We start from the raw sequence: 23,634 nt of genomic DNA on the forward strand, positions 1-23,634 counted from the left end.
AGGAGAGTGAAGTGGAGTCAAATTAGCCATAATAGAGCCCAGAGTGACTGGCAAAGTCACCTCTCATTATCAAAAAACTCATTAAGAAATGAAGAGGTGGAAATCCCGCTGGGTTATTCTCACACTTAGGCTGTATCAGAGATTATTTTTCAGATTTCTTTCAAATGAAGGACTGTTAGGTCACCATATTGTATATTAGGTTAATCTTCAAGCTTTGAAATATGGAAGGCTGACACCTGCGTGTTATTCTATTTCAAGTGCTTAAATGAGCTGTGCATCTGAAATTCACGAATTGGTGTTTATAGATATATCTGGATATACATATACCAGGGACAATGCAGAAAGGGTATAACATCTAGATTACAGCAAAGCTGTGTATGCCAGCTTAGTTTTATAAGTATGCACTTTACAAATGATGAAATAAGGGCCGAAATGTGAGAATATATTTAACTCTAATCCCCAGAGTTGACTGAATTCAAAATGGTGTGTCAGAATTTGTTTTACTGACCAGTATGGTAAAGGAAATATAAAAGCAAGAAGTCACTACCTTTTTCCCCTCAGTTGAATTCCACAGTACTGTTCTAATTTCTTTTTTTGTTTTTGTTTTGTTTTGTTTTGTTTTTTGAGACAAAATTTCGCTCTTATTGCCCAGGCTGGAGTGCAATGGCGTGCTCTTGGCTCACTGCAACCTCCGCCTCCCAGATTCAAGCGATTCTCCTGCCTCAGCATCCCAAGTAGCTGGGATTACAGGCATGTGCCACCACACCCGGCTAATTTTTATATTTTTAGTAGAGGTGGGGTTTCTCCATGTAGGTCTGGCAGGTCTGGAACTCCTAACCTCAGGTGATCTGCCCGCCTTGGCCTCCCAAAGTGCTGGCATTACAGGCGTGAGCCACCACGCCCGACCTGTTCTAGTGTCTTTACTACTTGTAGACTTTTTAAAAATTTAAATCTGCTTTTTATATTTTCAGAGGGTTTAGTGGCTTCAAGATAATAACCTACTCTAAAATGCCAGTGTGTTTTTTGTAACAGATTAACCAGAACACCTGTAACTTCTGAAAACCATGGACATCAGGAAACCCACCCTTGAGAGAGTTATTGATCATGATATAGCTGTACTCAATCATTCCCATTGGTGGGGCAAGTATTGTGGGACATTAACTCAAAGATTAGAAGGCTGTGCATAGCTTGAGTAAAATTACAGACTTTTCTATTTGCCTTTAATATTTCATAATCTCATAAAAAAAAAAACAGCATAAGGACTGCTGGACCATAAGACTTCTTTGTTTATCTTTGCCTTATTAGCTTTGGTTAGGATTTATATTGACTTTTCTGAATTAATCTCACACGAAACAAGTGCTTAATGCCTGCAGTTTACAAATCCTAGGCCCCTTGCAAATACATGGATAAATAAGAAATGATTCCTCCCCTTGAAAAGCATAAAATCTAGTGGAGGATATGCACACATATACACAGATAACTGGATGCAGTAGATTGTAGAAGTATAACTCAAATTATGTGTACCATCCTATGAAATTTTTTCATTATAGTTTTAAACTTGGATTTGTTGCCCAAAAAGTAAGAAACGTTTAACAGCTGTGTTCTATCACTTCTTGTCGCTTTCTCTCCCTAGATAGACGTATATGTGTATGAATATATATTAGCAAGTGCCACCAGGGAAAAGGAAGAGCTGGATATGATTTTAGGGGTAATTATGCTAGTTAATGTATACATTAATATTACCAAACTATAAAATTACTTATCAACTTTTTAATTAAAAGGACAATAGAATCCAATGTGTTTCCTAGTCTACTTAAATTGGATGCTCTTGGAGTTTCCGTTAGGAGGTAGATTATTATTGATATTTATTCAATAATCAGACATTTATTGAGTGACTACTTAATGTGCCAGATTCTTAGCTGGGTGCTATTCCTAGATCTCAGGGAGGGATAAAGCGGTTGGGGGTGGGTTGGGGGGAGTGAGAGAGAGAAAGTAGGTGAGTGTTTTCCTTTTACATAATGCTGTTCTAGACTGCAGTTCTCCTGGCTTTTCTCCTGAAGCCCATATTCATATTTCCTGTTTCTGTGATGGGAGTCTTCATTATATGCATTTGTCAACATGAAGAGTGACTTATTAATTTTCTTAGTCCACTGTGCTTGCTTTGCTTAGAGTTGATACAATTTGTAGTTTCTTAAATAATTGTTTTATGGCAAAGTCTGTTGATTTTATTGTGGTTGGTATTGTCTGTTTGTTTTGCTGGTCATGAATTACCCATTTCCTTCTGAAATGCCTAATTTGAAGTTTAAGGAGAAAAATCATTCTTTCTGGTAATCCACTAAAGCTGGCTAATTGGAAGAGGATGAGCACTATAAAATTAGATTATATGGGTTCAAGAGTCAGCAGCATATTTTTACCCTAAAAACAATATATGAATTCTTTTATTTGCTTAATCTTTATTTTACCCAGTGATTACTGTCTCAGTAATTGTTATTAATTGGATCATAGTTTAAATTTAAATTCTCTGTTGAAATCTTACTACTAAAAGCCTATGACAAGTACTTTTATAAATGTAAGACTTTTTAGTATGAAAATAATCAACACTAATTTATTATCGGGGATTTTCAAAATAATTGGGCATATTGCATCCTGGGTTTAGCTTATATTTAAGCCATTTGTTTTCTTTTTGCCATTTCTAATTGTACCATAGGGCTCGATGTCATTGATGCCTCATTATTTTCTAACAAGGTGATATTTGGAAACATGGAATCTTTTGGGGAAAAAAGTTATTTTTTTTATCTGAAAAGTAGGTGCTGCTTTTCCCCTTAGATGGTAATCACTTTTTGAGACTCATTCTGAGCAGCTCTTTTCACTCCCACATACTTGGGTATGGTGTCAGAAGTGCTCTCGGATGAGGCCACATTAAGAACTTGCCTCTTCCAATGAACTGTTGTAATGGGTGCTTTGTAAAGGCTTGATTTGGACAGGTGACAGCCCCAAATCATAACCTATCCTTATTAAACCATATGTAGAAGATAGAAGCACTTACTATGATGCCTCGGGCTACATATTAAGAGGGGCTTTTGACAGTGTCTGATAGGAGTGGAATGCAAGCTGCCATATGGACAACTAAGGAAGGAGCATACATTTACATAGACAAGTGTAGTGTAGTGTGTGTTTCTGTAGCTTGTCTTTGGAAACCAAATATTCTCTTTCCTTTCTTTCCCCCTCCTTGTGTATTTCTCTTTATTTCTCCTTTCTTCCCTCCCCCACCCCTCCTCTCCCTCTCCCCCTCCCCTCTATCATTTTCTCTTTGTCTGTCTCCCCCATTTCTCCCCCACTCCCTCCTTCCCCTTTCTGTCTAATTACCAAAGAAATAATACTGCCAATTTCCTAAAACTTTCAAATGTGGGTTTATAATTTGATTTTTTTTTTCAAATAAAAAAGAACTTTTTGCTGAATTCTGAGCAAACCTTTGGCTAGAATTTAAGATTTTTTTGTAGTTCATAGGAAATATAGGTAATCTTCATTTTCTTTAAATCCTGCAGGATATTTGCTGTCAAGATTCATAACTGACCAGAGAAAATCCTTTCTTTGCCACATTCATTAAAATAAGGAACATAACATAACCAACTTTCATATTCATTAGAATTTTTAGCAGTCTGATCTTGTACATATGGGTTAAAAATAGAACTTGTGGCCGGGCGCGGTGGCTCAAGCCTGTAATCCCAGCACTTTGGGAGGCCGAGACGGGTGGATCACGAGGTCAGGAGATCGAGACCATCCTGGCTAACACAGTGAAACCCTGTCTCTACTAAAAAAAAATACAAAAAACTAGCCGGGCGAGGTGGCGGGTCCCTGTAGTCCCAGCTACTCGGGAGGCTGAGGCAGGAGAATGGCGTAAACCCGGGAGGCGGAGCTTGCAGTGAACTGAGATCCGGCCACTGCACGCCAGCCTGGGCGACAGAGCGAGACTCCGTCTCAGAAAAAAAAAAAAAAAAAAAAAAATAGAACTTATAGCCATCTTATCTAATGCTATATATTTTAAACAAAGTATGAGGGGTATATACAGGCCTCAATAGGTTTTATAGGTGTCATTTAATACAATCTTCTGAATAATAATGTAGTAATCTTAGTATTCAAGTATTCATTCATCCAACAAACATTTGATTACTTGCTCTGAGCCAGGGACTTTTCTGGAACTTAGAATACAGATATAGTTCCTGCCTTGAGAACCTTAAATCCTTGTAGGCAGCGAGAAATATGTCAGCAAGAAATATGTCAGCAAGAGAAGATCACTTTTATAACAAAAACCACAGTGGAAACCTGTCCAGGGTAGAGAGTAAACAAGAGAAGCCAGTAATTGGGCAAGGGGACAGCAGAATGAAGCATTTCTAGAAAAGATTTGAGGAGCAAGTGTATATTGAATCATGAAAATCATTATGACTGTACCGCAGGAAATGAAAGGTAAGGCAACAGAAATGAGCTGGAGAAGTAACTTGAAGACAGATCTTGGAAAGCTTTCATACCATGCTCAGGCTTTTGAAGCTTGTCATAATGATCCACTAAAAGATTATAAGCTTTAGAGGTGACATTCTTAGTTTTATATTTCAGCAAGCCCCTCTGCTTATGATTTTGAGAAGATGGATTGGCAGAGGAAATATTAGGATCCTAAAGACCAGTTAGGTTATTATTGCATTAATCAAGACAGGAGATGAGAGGGCTGGACTAGTGCAACAGCAGTAGTGATGAAGAGAGCACGGTAACTTACTGAAAGATACTAAGAATATAAAATACACCAGTCTTGATGACTAATTGGTTGTCAGAGTGAGGAATGGTAGTTTTATAGAGGTTAACATGGAGTTTTTATATCAAATCCTGGTTCTATTAATGACTAATGATCTTAGACAAGTATCCTAAACTCTCTATGCCTCAGTTACCTTATTGATAAGTTTTAAAAAATAGTTCCAGCCGGGCGCGGTAGCTCACACCTGTAATCCCAGCACTCTGGGAAGCCAAAGCAGGTGGATCACATGAGGTCGGAAGTTCGAGACCAGCCTGACCAGCAAGGAGAAACCCTTTCTCTACTAAAAATACAAAAATTAGCTGGGCATGGTGGCACACGTCTGTAATCCCAGCTACTCGGGAGGCTGAGGCAGGAGAATCACTTAAACCCAGGAGGCAGAGGTTGCGGTGAGCCAAGGTCGCGCCACTGCACTCCAGCCTGGGCTGCAAGAGCGAGACTCCATCTCAAAAAATAAATAAATAAATAAATAAATAAATGAATAGTTCCTCCCTTGTAGAGTTTCTGTGATGATAAAATGAGATAAGGCACAGATAGGACTTCACATAGTGCTTGGTACTCCAAATATGCTAGGGAAGAGAAGGAGGAAGAAGAGAATGAGAGTTCTTAAGTAGAGACCCAATAAATGCAGATATCAGTATATTTTTTTAAATTTGAGTACTATAGTGAATTAGATGGTTTGAATGAGAATATTTTATCCTTAAAGTTTAGCATGCTCATTTAGGTGGCATTTGATGAAAGTAACTGAATTTTTTGAGCTGTAGTACCTTCTAGCTTGATGATTGAATCTCCAGGAATAAATAAAGCTTCTTTCAGTGTGCTAATGAAAACATCATTAAGATAACATTAGTCTCCTAAATAAGACACCTATCATTAAGTATGATTATCGTTCACAATTTAATGGGAAATATTTTAGCATATAGCTGAGCTGGGAAAAGATTATTTAGCCACAAAAAAATACTAACCCATATCAATTAGAGGTAGAAAAAAATCTGTTGTATTTCCTTCTGTGTCTAGAATTACTTCCCATACCAATTTATGTACCTGTAGTTGTCCAGCCTCTGACAAGTTTCAGAAACTCATAAAGTAACATATCGAAGACATCTTCATATACATGCCACCGTGATATACATCATTTATATACATCATTTAGACCAAGATCTAAAACACTCTTAGGCTTTTGGGATATTTTTGCCCTGAAGAAGATAGTGTAGGAAGTTGTCACAGTGAGTATTTTATAAGACACTGCTATTGGACTTGCTAGTAATTAGATTTAGTAATGATACGCATATATAGCTATTCAGATCCATAAAAGTGGATGAGATTACTAACTTTTCCCCAGCTTCTCCCTCTTCACCCTAGTCAAAGCCACTATCATCCTTTACCTAATCTATTGCAGTAAACAACTGAGTACTAACCTTTTTCTCTGTTTTCACCCCTGGCTACCTAGTCCATTTTCCACACAGCAGCCAGAGAGATCATATCATGTCACTCCTCTGCATGATAAGCATCGTCAAGCTTCCCATCACAGCCACTACGAGCAACACTCCTTACTCAGTCCTAGGTTCTAGACCCTGTTGTGGGCTGCCCCTCCCCCTCCCTCAGTCTATTGCAGTTACTCTGGCCTTTCATCTCTCTGCAAAGACCCAAGCTTATTCTTCCCCAAAACTTGTTTGCTAGCTGTTCCCTCTACCTGGAAACCGCCCCTTTAAGTCTTCCATGGAAGGTTCTTCTGTCACTTAGATTCAACTAAAGTACCATCTCTTTAGGAATACGTTTCCTGACCACACAGTATATTTTTAAATTCGCACATTTTCACTTTGAGGGCCACAATAGGGCTTAGGGCATGTTCTTTGAGAAATATTTACAATTCATGGTATTGTCATCTAAAATAAATTCTTTATTAAATATTACTTAGCATTACTTACTGTTTTCCTATAGATGCTCTGTTTTTTCATGGTGCAACTTAGGCACATACTCACCTGTATTTTAATAAAATTGTATCATCTGCATAGAAAACATTCATCACCTGAAAAAGGTGAGTGTACCTTGCCCAGCAGCCTTGTGGCACAAATTCTAAGACTTCTGTCACTACTTTAGGTAGGATGTTCCATACTATCATTTGTTAAAGACAAATGGAAAACTGAAAAATCCATGTGATATGCTGACTGTTTTTAAATACAGATATGCAAAATTGAATGACTAAAAAGAAAACTCCACAAATAACTATAATGTTCATGAATCAAAATAGATATTCCCAAACCCACAGACACCCTCCTGAGTGAACAAGAATAGCTTTTACAAGTAATCAAGCTTACCTCATAGAATTGAGCAGATTTAGCTCCTTTGTGATACACAGCATAGCACAGAGGTTGTAACTCTGCTTAATTGCTGTATTTACATGTGTCGGGACCTTCAGGGGAGCTGGCAGCTCCCTTGAATTTTCAGCGAGTGGTCATGTGCCTATGTGTTAAACCTCTTAGAAAATAAAAACATACCACCTGCCAGGAGAATTTTAGAGAGGTATTATCTATTTGTGTTTTGACAGTCATATATAGAAGGCTAATTACACTTTTTGATCAGTTTCCATGATCTGATATTCAATATGGGGGATATGATGTACTCTCGTCTGCATTTTATCAGTTCTTCTGTGTCAGACTCTCTCAGGAAACATGTTTTTTTTGGCCTATATTTTCCAAATGTCTGATATTATCCCTCTGACAAACACTGTTTCTGCTTGGCTATTTCAGCACTTCTGTGTAATGGAAAATTTCACAAACACTTGCAAGAAATCTTTGTACCCTTGGTTGTCCGCTACGTGGATCTCATGGAGTCCTCCATCGCCCAGTCAATTCACAGAGGTTTTGAGCAGGAGACATGGCAACCTGTCAAGTAGGTATCTTACCTAGTGTCCGTAGAGCACCTGCCTCTTCAACCTTGACCTTATGATTTTACTTAGATTGGCCATCTGTAGTTATCGCTTATGGTGGTCCCTTCCCACGTTGTTTGTTTCTTTACAGGAATATCGCCAACAGTCTTCCCAATGTAGCTCTTCCAAAAGTTCCAAGTCTGCCTCTTAATCTTCCACAGATTCCTAACATTTCTACTCCTTCGTGGATGCCTTCTTTATATGAGTCCACGTGTGTATTCCTCACTTATTTCCTGGTGATGTGTTAGCTGGTGCATGGCCTGGGCTGTGTTCTGCGCAGATGTGTTTAGACTGCATGGCATTTATCATCGTTGGTTGAGGAATACTGCTTTTTTTTATTTTGAGTTTTTTAAGCTAGTAAGCTAAGCTTAGCATATCTGTAATGAATGATGTCGATTAAAAAGAAAAAATACACTAGTTTAATGTAGTTCATATGTAATATGTGGGATAGGAATCATTTGGTGACATTCTACCCTAAGTAAATCATTTGGTGACATGGTACCCTAAGTAAAATAACCAGAGTTCTTCTTAAGTATAGGCATTTTGAGGATTCTTAGCTCCAGCTTTATTACTGACCAGATGACTCACCTTGTGCAACTAGAAAACCTTTGGAAGAATGGTTTCAAGAATATAATCTTTTTCTATTTTTATCTTAGTCTCAACTTCTAAAAAACAGTACTACATCATGCAGGGAAGGGGTTGTCCTTTCATTGCCAAAACCAGGAAGTTCTTCTTTTGTTCTTTTATTATGCAGTTGGTACATCCTGGTATTTTTAAATAGTCTTTATATCATCAAAAACCATATTAACTTCACATCATGATGAGTTTGCCTGTTGCAGAATCAGCAACTAAGAAACACTGAAGTGAACAGGAATGGGATTTTAAATTGATCAGGTCTGAATTTAGATCTTAGCTTATTAATTGTAAGTCTTTCTTAACCTGAGCTTTTTCCTCAACTCTAAAACAATTATGACACCTAATTGAAAGATGATGTTTTTGTGATGATTCTTTAAAAAAAAAAAAAAACTGTATTGAGGCACATCCTAGGCTCTCAATAAATGATTAGTACTATTGGCATATCCTAGGCACCCAGTAAATAATAATTAGTACTACTCTACATTGTTGTTTTTGTTATTATTACTATCGTCAGGCATCATCATTATAATTTATAATGGTATAGCTTTTAAAACTATACCTCACAGCAATCAGAACGAAGTAATAGTCCTAGTTTACAAATGGGAAAACTTGGGCAGTTACCTGCTTTGCCCAAGATCTCATATGAAATCAACTAGAAAGAATAATCATGAAAGGAAGAAAAATAGCTTCCATTTATTGAGAATTTACTGTGTTTCCAGTACATTGCCAAGTTATTTATCTCATTTAATCTTTATAACAACCTCGTATCATTATCCCCATTTTACAGTTAAGGAAACTAAGTCATAAGGAAACTAAGAAACAAAACTTACCCAGTATCTCACAGCAAGTAAGTGACAGAGGCAACATTTGAACCCAGGTTTGTTTGACTACAGATTCCTCACTCCTGTCATTAATTTGTTCTGCTCTCACAGAACATTGTGTTTAAGAACTTGCTGTTTTTCTACCTGTCTCACCACCAACTGCAAATCCACACCCAGTCAGGTATGCACACAATCAAGAAAAGAGATAGGAAAAGACCAAGAAAGAGAATAACTTGCAAAGTAATACAGCAGTATTTCTCCAAGTTAAACATCATAACTACATTCATAATACTCACTAGGATGTTATGTTACATGTGAATTTTTTTTCTTACAGACAAATGCTTTTGGCCATTAGAGTGTGTAAAGTGGTGTCTGTGTGTGCTCAGAAAATTGCCTACAAAGTATAATGAACCTAAGTGTATGATTTTTTGTTATTTTTTACACTGTTTTATAATTTAACTCATTTTCTTCCTAATTTCTCATCTATTTAACACTTGATTTTAGCCAAGAACACTATCATGGGCATTATCCTGTGAAATTTAGTTTTTTGTTAGTACTCTTTTATTAACTTTGGGATTTTTATGAACTCCGAATCCCTTATTGAGGACTCTTTTTTAAAGTATGTTAATCTCAGGACAGAAATAATGACAAATTGGGGCTTTATAAGTAAAGTGATCGTGCTTTCACCATTCTGGGGAAATTGAAAAATGTTTTTTACAAGTTGATCACCATTATCTTTACCTACCAAGGTTATCAACATTAGGTTCTTTGTCAGAGTGTCCAGAATTACTCATAACGTTATGATGGTATTGCCATTTGTTTTTTGAAGTTTGAAACGTAACAAGAAACATTTATATTTAACATAAAGAATTAAAAATACAACTACTGATTAAATACGAAGAATATAAAAGTAACCATGGTTTTGAAGATACATCCCTGCCTACTAATGCATAAATCATGCAAGGATTGCTCATCCACGTATCTATCTGTATATAAATCTTTATTGTTTTTTTTTTCTCTAGAAATGAATGCCAGTAAGTTAAGTTTCCTGCTGGCATTTTTAGGAAATTATCTCAGAGTCTCTTATTCACATTTGAATTCTTTAATCTGTTAATAATACCTTTAGGAATAGGTCACTGATTAGAAATAATTTTAAAATGAAAAAGCTCTGAATAAATTGCAGGTTATATGTACTAACTCCAGAGAAAGCCTACTCACATTTTTTTCATATATCTGTCTAATTATAACAAACACTTGTTTTCTTAATTACATTCCCAATTAAACACATTTATTGTCAAGAATCTTACTATAGAATCAAACAGAAGAAAAATATAACCATATTCTCTATAAAGGTTGTTGTATATTATTAGAAAATCTATTTTTAGTAGAATTCTGCCTTTACCAATAGAGATTTTGTTTTATGATGTTTTTCCTTGTCATTGTGTTGTTAAAGAATATATACATTTCAAATAGTTACATTTCTCCAAAGTAAAAAGATTATAAGAAGTAGATTTGCTTCTTCGCCAATTGTATTCAGTTATTGTTAAGACTTAGTTCCTCTAATCTACCAAACTGTACACTGTGGATGTGAAAGGAGATTTTGTTTGGTCTTTTTTTCTCTTAATTGTATTACATATGGCAAAAGGAGAAATAAAGGTAGTGTTTTTTCAACATTTTCACTGTAGAATCAGCATGGTGTTGTCTGGTTCTCTTATTTAATGGTGCATTTGAGGCACTGAATATTAAGGTGAAGAGATTTAAGTGAATAAAGTGCTATGGGAGTGTTCACTGCTTTGCTGTGATTGGTCCCTAGAGAACTTAAATCTGAGGGCATTTTGGCTAGACAAGGAGATCAGGAGGAATTACTGGCAGAATGAGAAGAGAAAAGCAATGTAGGTTTGTGATAGAGCTTTGATGCTGAGGCCAGGGTGCAGGGCAGAAATAAGTTTTTCATTAGTCAAGAGCAAGAGGTGACTTTTTTTCTAAGCTAGCTCATTAAGATATATTTAGCTAAATAATGTGGTGCTTTAAACAATTTATTTTTTTAAGTTTTACTTTAAGTTCTGGGATACATGCACAGAATGTGCAGGTTTGTTGCATAGGTATTTTCCACTGCGATGTTGTAATAAATGAGTTTATTTCTTTAATTTTCTTTTGTAGACTAGAAATACAAATTTGAAGTTAGTATATGTGAAGCAATTGTTGGAAAGCTGAGAACAAATGAATCATACAGCAGCTTTGTTTTTCTGCTTTTGCTTTTATGCTTTCTATAGTTAAATTTCAATATGTTTTGGTGTAGGAATATTTTACTTTCAAAACATTTGTTTCTGTATTAGCCTATGTACTTGCATAATGGAAAGTAATAGCATGATCCTTTGCCAAAATATTATATGAGTTACCTTCTTACATGGGCTGATAGCACAGTCCTCTAGAGTAATTTCACCATAGTAGTGAATGCTTAGCAAATCTTGACTCCACAGTTAGGTATAAAGAACTGAAATGCATTGTTTTTCTCCATCTTTAGAGCACCCTGAATGTCATTCCTCTGTTAGACCACACCTTGCACTAAGTTGGGTTTTAATAAGCCAGAAAAGGCAAAAAATGAAAATAAAAGATTGCTTCCCTATCTAGCCCATTTTATTTCCAGTACCTGTCTCACCTTTACCTATAATTGAGAAATTCAGGGACCCTATATTCTACACACGTGTAGATAGACAGAAACCACCATGGTGACAGAAGCACATATGCATGAATAACGGCAAAGGTACTGGTTGCTAACATAAGAATTTTCCTGCATAAAACATAATTTTGGGGATTTGCAAGAATCTTTATCCTAGTGAACAGTTACAATGTTTGTTCTTATGTACACAATATAATTTCCTTAGTAAAGTATACGTATCCATTTTACCTCTTTGTATGAAACCCTACCACCATATTTTTTTTGTTGTTTTTGTTTTGTTTTGCTTTTTTTGAGATGGAGTCTTGCTCTGTCGCCCAGGCTGGAGTGCAGTGGTGCCCTACCACCATATTTATTTCTATTTTATTCTCCTTGCCCTGCCTTATTAAGAATTGTAAAGGAACAATTAGAAGGCTGAACAAAGAAAATATTGGATCATTCAAGATTTTATATGATTTTTTTTCACTGATGGCAATTGATACAGAAAAGAAAAAACAATGTATTAATGATAAATCTAATTAACAGGGGGAGTTCATGATGTTCATTTTTCCTTTTTCTTCTAGCAATGGCTCAGCAACATCAGAAGACCTTTTTTGGAAACTTGATGCACTGCAAATGTTTGTCTTTGATCTGCACTGGCCAGAACAGGAATTTGCCCACCACTTAGAGCAAAGACTTAAACTAATGGCCAGTGATATGCTAGAGGCCTGTGTCAAAAGGTAGACATGTATTTTCAAATTGCTGCTTAATGTTCCAGCACCCAAAAATATCACTTTTTATCAAGTACCTAATATATTATTGTCACAGCCAAGGTTTCATTATGCACTACTATTCCAACATTTAATGAGCATTAGGTTATCTTGATTAAATTCTGAGGACCCATGTAATTGATGAAATTGGCTTGATACTTTTTTTCAGGTCTCCCAACGATTGCCTTAATCAGTAACATCTATACCATATTAATGGTTTCTTTAGGGCTTATTGTTATCTCTCTGGGAATACTGTGCTTTAAATTCCCAAGGTAATATCTCCTGAGACATATGAAAAAGGCCTGTTATGTTCTGTATGCATTATGTACTGTGTCTGTGTGCTGTGAAATGGCATAGTAAACTCAAAATAGGATCAGCACCATCAGTTGTTCTGGGATTACTATTTTCTGGTATTTTCTGTCCACATCTGATGAGTTCCATCTACCTGCTTACATTCTTTATAACTTAACTGGAAATAAGTTATGAGGCTTTGTATTCTTCCAAATGTGCTTTCATTTTATAATAGTTTTACAAAATCAGCTTTGCATCCTAATTGGTCAAGCATTTTTTTTCCATTGTCCTTGTTCGTTATGTATACAAGGACAATATGGAGCCACATATTAGAAAAGCATTCAAACACTGGTTAGGCCAATTGGATATTTCTGAAATCTAGAAACCAAGAAAAAAAAAAATCTGTCTTTAGAATAATGTTCAGTGACCCCTTAAGGCAAGGCCCTGGATTAGGTAGTTTAATGTTTTTTAAAAATCATGTTTGATTTTCATGTCTCAAATCTGTGGATTTTCATAGGATACTTCAGCAAAACCAATTCAAATTGCTCATGATGCAGTTTCTTTCAAAACCCTGTCTGCAATTTTAGGTTTTTGAAAGAGAATGTAAGTGACATAAAAGAATTACACATTGTCTGTCGTACATTGATTACGATGTTTAGAGTTTTCTAGACTTGTGCTTATTTTTTTTCTAATTTGGTAAGCCCTCGCATAGAGGATATTTTCTGCTTAAATGCATACAAGTGTGTGATTTTTCTACTTGTAAATTCAGACAATTAATTCAGACAATAACTGAAATTACGAGTTTTTTTCCATTAAATGTGGTACTCTATATATAACAAAAAGCTTGATTTGGGTTGTGATACTGCCTGAGTGACTGGATGAAGCTAGGCTTAATATAAAAATATCACAATCTGATCTTTCGTTGAGACACCTGAAAAGAAAAGCATCCCACCCCTTAGTGCCCAAGCACTACCACACTGCTTACTCCTTATTTGCATGTTTTAAATTAGCATCTTATAGAGTTGATTTCGCTTTTTACAAGACAGGTGAGGTGTATAGCAGAATTTCTTACTCTGAATTCATGTTTTAAAAACTAGAACAAGAACTGCATTTGAACTCAAGCTACAAAAGGCAAGCAAAACAACTGACTTGCGCATTCCAGCTTCTGTTTGCACTATGTTTAATGTATTAGTCGACGCCAAAAAGCAAAGCACCAAACTCTGTGCCCTGGATGGAGGACAAGAGGTATGTAGAATTTGCCACATGGGGAAAGGAAGCACAGGGTGCCTTGGCATGCGAGATGCTCTTTCCACAAGGCATTCTCTAGATTGGATTGAAAAGACCAAGTTCTCCAGCACCAAATGTTTGATCTTTTCTTTATTATAATAATAGAATGCCCGTTATCCTTTGCTCATGTCGGTTTCTCCTTTTTGATATAAATACGGTCTAAAATTGCATAAGTGGCCATGAATTTTTAGATACAGCTTTTAACAGCTTAAGTGTTGTGTCATTTACATAAACCTTGCTTTTTACAAGCAAATGAGAAATCTGGAAAGCTACCTGTTTTGTTTATCAAATCTAGAGTATCCAGAGTTTGCATCTATAAAAGACACACAAAAAAGTATGAAATAGTTTATTTACACAGTAGTTCCCATTTTAAAAAATTTAGGTAGAAATAGACTTAAAAATCTAGACCTCGTTCTTATCAATAAATATCCTATTCTTTCTATTTGATTTATATTTTGTTTGGTTTTATATTCAGAAGTACAATTTTATTTTACCCCACGATTTTTTGTTGAGAGTGGTGATTGGGTGAAAATTGATTTATTTTTCTTTAATTATCTGTTTAAGTTGACATTTTGTTGCCTTTTTTTCCCATTGTAATTACTTTTTCTTCATTTCTTTATTCTTCCCTTCTGTTCTCTTTCATCATCTTTTTTTTTCCCCCATGGCATGATCCAGTTTGGTAGTCAATGGGTAAGTCTCATTTTTTTTTCTAAAAGCACATTTCATTTGAGTTATTATTTTTGTAAATATGTATTTTTATTTTCATCTTTTCAAATTAGAATTATATGAATTTATTTTCAGATTTTTGGCTTCTGTGTTCGCATATATAAGGCTAACAGCTTACAATAACATAGCAATAGTCCAAAGATTCACTAAACCACTAAATACTTATACCTTAAATAATGACAAGGGGAATGTTTCTCCCGTGTTAGGCTGCAGAATTTATAAACTACTCTTAAAATTTTAAAGATAAAATGATTTAAAACCAAATTAATTCACCTTCTTTTAAATTGAAATCTGAATAGCTATAGGAGCAGAGTGATTACATTTTTCAAGCATTTATCTACAGTATACTTTTAATACCAAAAGAATTTCAAGTTTGGAGCTTTAGATGACATATAGCCCCTAAAAACTTGAACCAGAAGTCCACACCCAAAGTCACTTCATAGAGATGAACCCAATGGTGGATTTCAGTGAGGTACAAGCCCACCAGTGATACAGTCTTTCCTCCCACTCATGGCCTAGGATGTGACCATCATCAGAGGTAAGGAAGAGGCAGGCCTGTGTCATGAGACTTCTGCCCTCCTCCACAACAGGTCATCATAAAATACCATCCCAGAATCCCTGAGTTACAAGGTTAGAAAAACTTTATACATAAAGGATTAACTAGTGTTACTTTTTTTTTTTAATTTTTTCCATGAGTCAGAATGTCTTTGTGTCCTGCAGGTAGGTTACATCTTACAAGTCTTACAGTTGACAATTGGGAATCAAATTCAGGGTGATTCTTCCTGGGCTGACAATTCTCATCCAAGCAGAAGGGTTTAGTTAACTGTGAAGGTAGATGGGAAGGATTACTACTTGTGAATTCTATACCTATTGCCCCAGATATAGACATTAGCTATTTGGCCATAATTTATATTTATGCATGAATACATAGTTTTATTATTTGAGCAATTCAGCAGAAAAAAAAATGTATTTATAATACCATAGCATACAACCTTACAAATTTATCAAGTAACTGATATGTGTTATAGAATGTTCAGTAATTACCATTCTCTGATCGCTTACAACATGATTTATTATATCTAACTATCTGAATAAGTAGGCAACTGGCTTAGATACCAGTGTTTCCTATTTACCTCCTCATTTTTTTTAATACCCAGCTGTAAGCCTTTGATTGTCTGCCTGAGAATATTATCTTGTTTCTTCATAAACCTATTCTTTTCTCATCTGGTTTGTGGAATCATCTTCCATTGATACTGGGTTTATCCATTTGTTCTTATTTTAACATACACTGCAGTACCTGACATGCAGTAGGCACTTAGTAAATGTTTGCTGAGTGAATGAACAGATTTGTTGTCACGGCTTTAAAAATCCTCCCCTGTAAGAAACAACTTGCTGTAGTACTTAAGAGGAAAAACAGGCACACACACACACACACACACAGATGACGAACATTGTTACATTGTCAAATGATTCTTTACATTAATAGGTGGGTGGTTTTGAAGAGGAATCTACTGCTGTTCATTATGTGTGCACCTGTGCATTCACACCAGAGACAATTAGTTCCCCACAACTTTCACACAATTAACATAGTTCAAAATGTGCAGGTGTAAAACCCATTAGCAACCCTGAAAAAGTGGCAAACAAGAATTTCATTGCAAAAGAATTTTATACTTTGTTTTTTCTCTCCAGTAAACATACTCACATAATTGCATAGACCTTCCCTCTCTATATATGCCAAGATAAGTTTTGGAATTGTTGAAAATTAGTGTGTACATTACATATACAGGTGAGTCAGTGAACCCCATTTAAAATAGCAACAAAGTTGTTGAAAAAACTAGATCACTAGACAATTTGGAACCATATAAAAAATATGTACTACATAGTTAAACACGGCAGCAATGTTTTTGCTAAATTATAAATTACCTCTCCAAAATCTCTAGTAAATTTGTTATATTGTCATCGCTTGGATAAAACTTGCACAACTCCTTCCCCACAGTGCATTCCCTTCTGTGCTTCTAAGTTATGATTCTGTTTTCTTACACGCTACATGATGATGCCAACATGTTCCACTGAGGCCCAGAATAGGGTTTAATGGAGTGATTATTGGGTGAATGATCTGCTTATGTGACAGCTATGTGAAATGAGTCAGCAATCTCAGGCCAGTCCCTCAGGGACAGATGTTGAGATCACAAAACCACCGAAGTGTTTAGGATCTTCATTATCCATAACTGCACAAAAGCAGATGACTACATGGGCTGTAGGCATTCATCAGCCCTCAGAACCACTTCATTCAGTGGTCCCATTAGTTGATGATGAAGGTGAAAACTCATTAATATGGCAATTCAGGGGAGCAAGGGGCCCTACTTGGGCCAATTTTATTCTCAGTTAAATTAAAATGCACCCATTTCTGGAACTAACAATCCAGTACCTTTAAAATATTATATACCCCAAGACAAGGTCCAGAATCTTTTAAGAAAGCTGGAATTCACTGGCATCTAATTAGTCTTCATTTCCTGAGTGTATTTGTGTAACAACAGTCAGGTGAAGTGGTGCTGTTCACCTGATTGTAGAGAGGCCAGGATTTTCGGAATGTGCCTGACCTATGATTTCCCTGGGCTTCAAGAAGTAAGGATTCCTGAATGGTTATTTGAATGTAAGTCCAGAGTCACCTGCTGGGAAAGCAGGCACAGTTTGCCTTTGAGAGCAGATGTGGGGAGACTTAGCTTAAGAATGAATTGAAATCTGACAAAGCCCTAGAATCTAAGATTATCAATCCAACTTGAAGTATTCTAAGAATTTTATTTTTTTTCTTTTTTTTAATTTCAACTTTTGTTGTAGATATGGGGGTACATGTATAGTTTTGTTACACGTGGGTGTTGCACCCAGGTCCTGAGCTTGGTACTCAATAGGTAGTTTTTCCATCCGTATCTCCCTCCTTCCCTCTCCCCTCTAGCAGTCCACAGTGCCTGTTGTTCCCATGTTTATGTCCATGTGTTCTCAGTGTTTAGCTCCCACTTATAAGTGAGAACATGGAGTATCTGATTTTCTGTTCCTGTGTTAATTTGCTTAGGATTATGGCCTCCAGCTACATCCATGTGACTGCAAAGGACATGATTTTGTACTTTTTAATGGCTGTGCAGTATTCCGTGGTGTATATGTACCATATTTTCTTTATCTGGTCTACTGTTGATGAACACATAGGTTGATTTCATGTCTTTGCTACTGTGAATAACATGGCAGCCGGGCGCAGTGGATCAAGCCTGTAATCCCAGCACTTTGGGAGGCCAAGGCGGGCGGATCACGAGGTCAGGAGATCGAGACCATCCTGGCTAACATGGTGAAACCCTGTCTCTACTAAAATACAAAAAACTAGCCGGGCGAGGTGGCGGGCGCCTGTAGTCCCAGCTGCTTGGGAGGCTGAGGCAGGAGAATGGCGGGAACCCGGGAGGCGGAGCTTGCGGTGAGCCGAGATCGCGCCACTGCACTCCAGCCTGGGCTGCAGAGTGAGACTCCATCTCAAAAAAAAAAAAAAAAAAACATGGCAATGAACACACAAATTCAAGTGGTTTTTGTTTTGCTTTTGTTTTCATTAGTTTGGCGTAGTAATCTGTGTTCCTTTGGATATGTACCCAGTAATGGGATTGCTGGGTCAAATGGTAGCTCTGTTTTAAGTTCTTTGAGAAATCTTCAAACTGCTTTCCACAGTGGCTGAATTAATTTACATTCCCACCAACAGTGTATACGCATTACCTTTTCTCAGTATTTTTTATTTTTTTGTCTCCTTCTGTCACCCATGCTGAAGTGCAGTGGCATATTCATAGCTCACTGCAACCTCGAACTCGGGCTCAGGCGATCCTCCCACTTTGACTTCCAAAAGTGCTGGGATTACAGGCATGATCCACCATGCCCAGCCTCTGATAAAAACTTTTTAGGTTTTTATTGTTGGAAACAAAAATGTACCAAATTCTTACAAAAATGTCTGTTATACTAAATGGGAAAAAAAAACTATCAATTTTATCTTGTAAATGTCTATGCAGATAAACGCTGTTTTTACCTGTGATCTCTTTTTGCATGTTCGTGTTTGTCTTTGAAAGTTATCTGAAAATTTCTAAAAAGCTGCTTTTGTGAACTAGTTTAAGCACACCACTGATCTTAGATGTTTTAAACAACCACTGAACACTCCTGTACCCACCCCAGATGAACACATAATATCCATTGTTATTTTGGCAGTTTTTGACTTGCCTTATTTTAAATGTGTGCACACACAAATATTACTTTCACAGTTAATCATTAATTACATTTATTGACATATTTCAATTTCTGGTTTCATCCTGGTTCCTTAATTCTACAGCTTCCTTTCATGTTAATCTGTCATTTTCCTGAAATACATCATTTAATAAATCTTTTAGCAAGGATTTAAAAAAAAAAAACAGAAAAAGAAAGTTATCTCGGTCCCCTGATGAATGACTTTTTCTAGCTGACTTTGTATTACCTGTGTATGGCATATGTGAGTTATAATCTGCAGAATATATATGTAAAATGGGAATTCTCAGGCCATCTTTTCTCTCATGCTCATGCGCCTCTACCACCCCCACCACCTGTGCAGCCAGAGCAGATTCTGAAAGTTTCCAGCAGTTGTAGTATTAGCGTAAGTCATATCTAATCAGATACATTTACAATAGCAGAATTCCATATTATAGAAATCTGAAAACCTCACACTATTTGGATTTACCCCTTGGGTATTAAATTTAAGATGTATACTTCTTTCTTTATTCCTTTCTTTTTAACATTGTATGTGTTTGTTTTTGTTCATTCATTCTCATTTTCTCTCCCTCCCTCCTCATCTCTTCCTTTTTTTTCTCTTTCTCTCTGCTTATGGCTAGATCAGGTATCAAAGCAAGCAACAATCTACAGGTGTGTATTATAGGGGAATTTAATGGTTCCTATTGTCCCTTGACTTTCACTACTTTTCAAGAAAATGGGTATCAATGACCTCTTTTGTGGCTCATCACTTGATTTTAAAAGATTTGCCAGAATCAATTCAACCCAAAAGTTTAACATGTAGAAGCTCTGTATTTTATATACGATAGCTTTCTGATGACATTTGATCACTTTGAGTTCAAAAAATGAAAGTTATGAAAACACAGAAAAACATTGGGGATAAGGCATATTTAGGAAACTGCTTGGAAGTCTGGGTGCCTCAATGCCTGTATGCTTTGGAGCACTTTCCATGTAAGAGGGAAGTGAGATACTTGAAACCCAACTCCTGTATCTCTTTCCTCTTCTACTCCAAAGAGTATCACATGGCATTTCATTTCCTCTTGCTGCATACACTGATCTGGAGTCAGAAGGGTGTGAAACAAGAGTGGCAGAGCGGGAGAGCCAGGCAGAGCTTATTTGCATAAGCTTCTCCATCACACAGTCAGCTGCACAGCTCTCAGCCAGGAGCTGGGGGGCCTTTTTTTGTAAGTGTGTCTGTAGAGGGATTACCCTACCCATCAGCCCATGCACTGGAATTGTTCAGCTGGTCTCAGATATGTTCATGTGTGGGCCTGCCTGGCTCAGAAAATTATTAATAATTTAGATTAGATCAGAACTTTAACTGCCAGCCAGCGTTTTCAGGCTCTGTTTCTTCTACCTGTTTTTCTGTCTTCTCTCCCCTTTTCCTTCTCTTCAAGATAGAAACCCACTCTCTATGTTTCAATTCCATTTATCCTCTGGGGAGCACAAATTTGGGAATTGATAACGGCTTTAAGTGAGACAGACGCGCTTTAGTGGGTGCAATATGTGCTCAGAAAATTCCACATTCACACTGATGTGGTTAATTTTAGATCACTCATCATTAGGCACTTATATTCACACCCACACACACTCAGACTCACACAGAAAAAGAAAATAATTCAGACACTCCAAAATTATCCTTCCTTTATTTATTATTTATGCAGGTTGATGATAACCACTTGTAGCTGTCGGAACCCTTGGGGAGAGGGGTGGAGTGTCGTTCCTGAGTATTCCAAAGCAGACCTAAGTTGATGTTTTGTTCTGTGTGGAAACTTTGAGACATGTTTTCAGCACCAAAAAAAAAAAAAAAAAAAAATAGCTTTCAAAAACTTACATCTTAAGAAACCATTCAACCAGCAGTGAAGTTGGTCTAATGTTTATATTGACCTGAGTACTTTTACTCTATGCATTTTGTTAGCTGTTCCAAGAAGCCTTGAACCATCAAGATAGGGTTAGTCTTTACAAGTCACATTTTCTGTGAAGTGGCTATTGGGGACAATCAGCTGTCAGATAAATGCTTCTAAAGGAAGAATTACTGTTTAAATGGATGTACCTTCACAAGCCTTGGAAGCCAAAGCTTCTGCTAATTTAAGAATGGAGCCCTCTAGTATTCTCTAAAGAAAAAAAAAAAAAAAAGTCTTTCAGGTTGATTTTAAATACATCTTTTTTTGGTATTTATTTAAAGGCATCTTTTTCATGAGGAAGCGGTAATAAAACTATGGAGAGTGAGTGATGTTTCATTATACCTTTTATGGCCTATTAATTTGTTACCATCTATTCACCTTTGTTGATGAAATTCTAATTTTGCCCTTGCTCGAGCATATTGTAAGAATTGTATAAACTGCTGCTCCCTGTGCTGACAAAAAGGTCCTTTTAGAGTGAACAATTGGGAGCTCATTTTATTTCTAGAGCACATTTAAAATAACTTATGAATGAGAGTTGTCAGACATGAAATGCAGTATTAATTAAATCTTTTTCTAGTCTTTTTGCTTCTCCAGCTAAACCAACCCTTTAGAAAAATACATGGCCACCTTAATTATAGAGGAGAAGACAAAAAGTATCCTTCACATTCCTCTGCCTGAATAAGAATAAGAACTCGATTCATCTAAATAATAACCCCATTAGCTGCTTAACTCAACAGTGCACATGGGAAAATTTTCAAACCACAATGTGAAAAGTGTTGATTGGGTGGATCATTTTCAAGGTTTTGTTCTTTTAATGTTCAAAGTGATCATTTTAAATAAATCCGATAGGTCATAACTAGTAGATTTAGAGCATTTGTGACTGATGACAAAAATTTTGTGTCCATGTCAACTAATGAATTTTTATCTTTTAATATCTAGCAACAGTACCATTCAAAAATAGATGATCTGATCGACAACAGTGTAAAAGAAATCATTTCGCTATTAGTTTCAAAGGTAATGTATTATTTATTCAGCTTTTTAAATCAAAGTGAAAAATAATTTTCAATGGAGAATTTTTTAAATATTTTTGAACATCTAATTGAGAAAAAATGTAGTTTAAAAGATTAGGGCAGGAAAAAATTAGAATTTTCAGAAAAGTTAGGAGTAAAAAAGGTTAGGAACAACTTTTGATTGTTTTTTGTATATAATAAATTTTGGCTTTTCCTAAAATTGTTATCATTTTAACACTAACTCTTCTTCCAGTAAAACCTTATTATGTCACATTCATGTTCTCTTGCTATGTAACTCCATAGCAGCTTTGGGTAGCCATCAGTCCTTGAATTTAGCCCATCTTTAGTGGCGACGGCACTAAGGCTGTAGATCTGGTCTCAGAGACAGACAGAGAAAGCTGCAGGGTGACATCTGAGGTCCTCCACGCCCAGGAGTTTCCCAGGTTTTCCCATTTGATGCTCAAAATACCTTTGATAAAAGCTATGATCTTTCACTGTATAAGAAGAGATGAAGCAGTGGACGCCTCATTTAGTGATTAGATGATTTAGATTCCCACTAAGGTGTAGCAGACGGTCATGGGTAGCATTTAAGATGGGGGGCTGATAAGGAAAGGAAGAGAGAACATGAGAGCACCGGGAGTTTAAGAGGATGAACAAAGAGAATGGTCATGTTCCTAGAGGTACTTTCCTGTGAGCAGATATATCCCATGCTCTCACAAGGCTTCATCAAAAAGCCCCAAATCAGGCTTCTTCATAAAACAACTGGAAGGATGACAAGAAACAAAGGTAAAACCACTCCTAATTTAATAAACAGACAAAGACATCCTGTTTAGAAAAGAAAAAAAAAAACAGAGACGTCACATGAACATGAACAATGTTAATCCTCAATAATTTAAGGAATGCAAAGTGAGCTACAAAATATACTATTTTCTCTAGCAAATTAGCATACATGTTTTTAAAGTAACATTCAGTTTTAGGTGAGGCGAGACACTCACCTCTCCTATATAGGGCAGTATAAATTGTTACAGCTGTTCTGGAAAATAGTTTGGAAATACATCAAGTACATTAATACCTTTTCACCTTTTTCTATTTTGTCACACTAAGATGCACTAAATATATACTATTGGTATTTGCCATATTATGTCTTACCAAAATTTGGAAACAACCTTAATTTCTAATAAGGGAAAAGGTAAAGCAAATTATGGGACATCTGAAAAGGTAAAGCAAATTATGGGACATCTGTATTAAGAAATGATACTATCAAAGACTATTAATGGTAAATGAAGAGTTTCATAATATAGTATTAAGTGAAAACAGCTGAATATTTAAAAGTATAAAGTATGGTCTGAATTTGTATCTTATAGGAAAAAGACTGTTAGGATAAACACCAGAATGTTAACAGAGCTTTTCTCTGGGTAATGGGAATTTTTTATTGCGTCTTCAATTTTTTTTTGTATTTTTCAAATTATCTAGTGTCATGTCTTAGAGTGGAAAACAACCACAAAGAAAAATGATGTTAGAA

General features: G+C 36.2%; 1 protein-coding gene across 10 annotated transcripts in view; it reads left to right on the forward strand.

The window, feature by feature from the left end:
* Positions 1 to 23,634, forward strand: part of LOC105475142 (calcium dependent secretion activator 2) — a 564,483-nt gene that overhangs the window by 482,461 nt on the left and 58,388 nt on the right. For 4 of the 10 annotated variants that reach the window (XM_071094564.1, XM_071094561.1, XM_071094567.1 and 1 more), the window contains 6 exons: positions 7,552 to 7,693; positions 7,822 to 7,941; positions 12,428 to 12,583; positions 14,002 to 14,149; positions 14,867 to 14,881; positions 22,042 to 22,116. In XM_071094564.1, the coding sequence (XP_070950665.1) occupies positions 7,552 to 7,693; positions 7,822 to 7,941; positions 12,428 to 12,583; positions 14,002 to 14,149; positions 14,867 to 14,881; positions 22,042 to 22,116 (656 nt within the window). The remainder of the gene's footprint in view (positions 1 to 7,551; positions 7,694 to 7,821; positions 7,942 to 12,427; positions 12,584 to 14,001; positions 14,150 to 14,866; positions 14,882 to 22,041; positions 22,117 to 23,634) is intronic. The other 6 variants (XM_011730292.3, XM_071094565.1, XM_071094569.1 and 3 more) reach the window with 3 other exon arrangements.

The sequence above is a fragment of the Macaca nemestrina genome, chromosome 4 (genome assembly GCF_043159975.1).
Source record: "Macaca nemestrina isolate mMacNem1 chromosome 4, mMacNem.hap1, whole genome shotgun sequence".
Classification (NCBI taxonomy): Eukaryota; Metazoa; Chordata; class Mammalia; order Primates; family Cercopithecidae; genus Macaca; species Macaca nemestrina.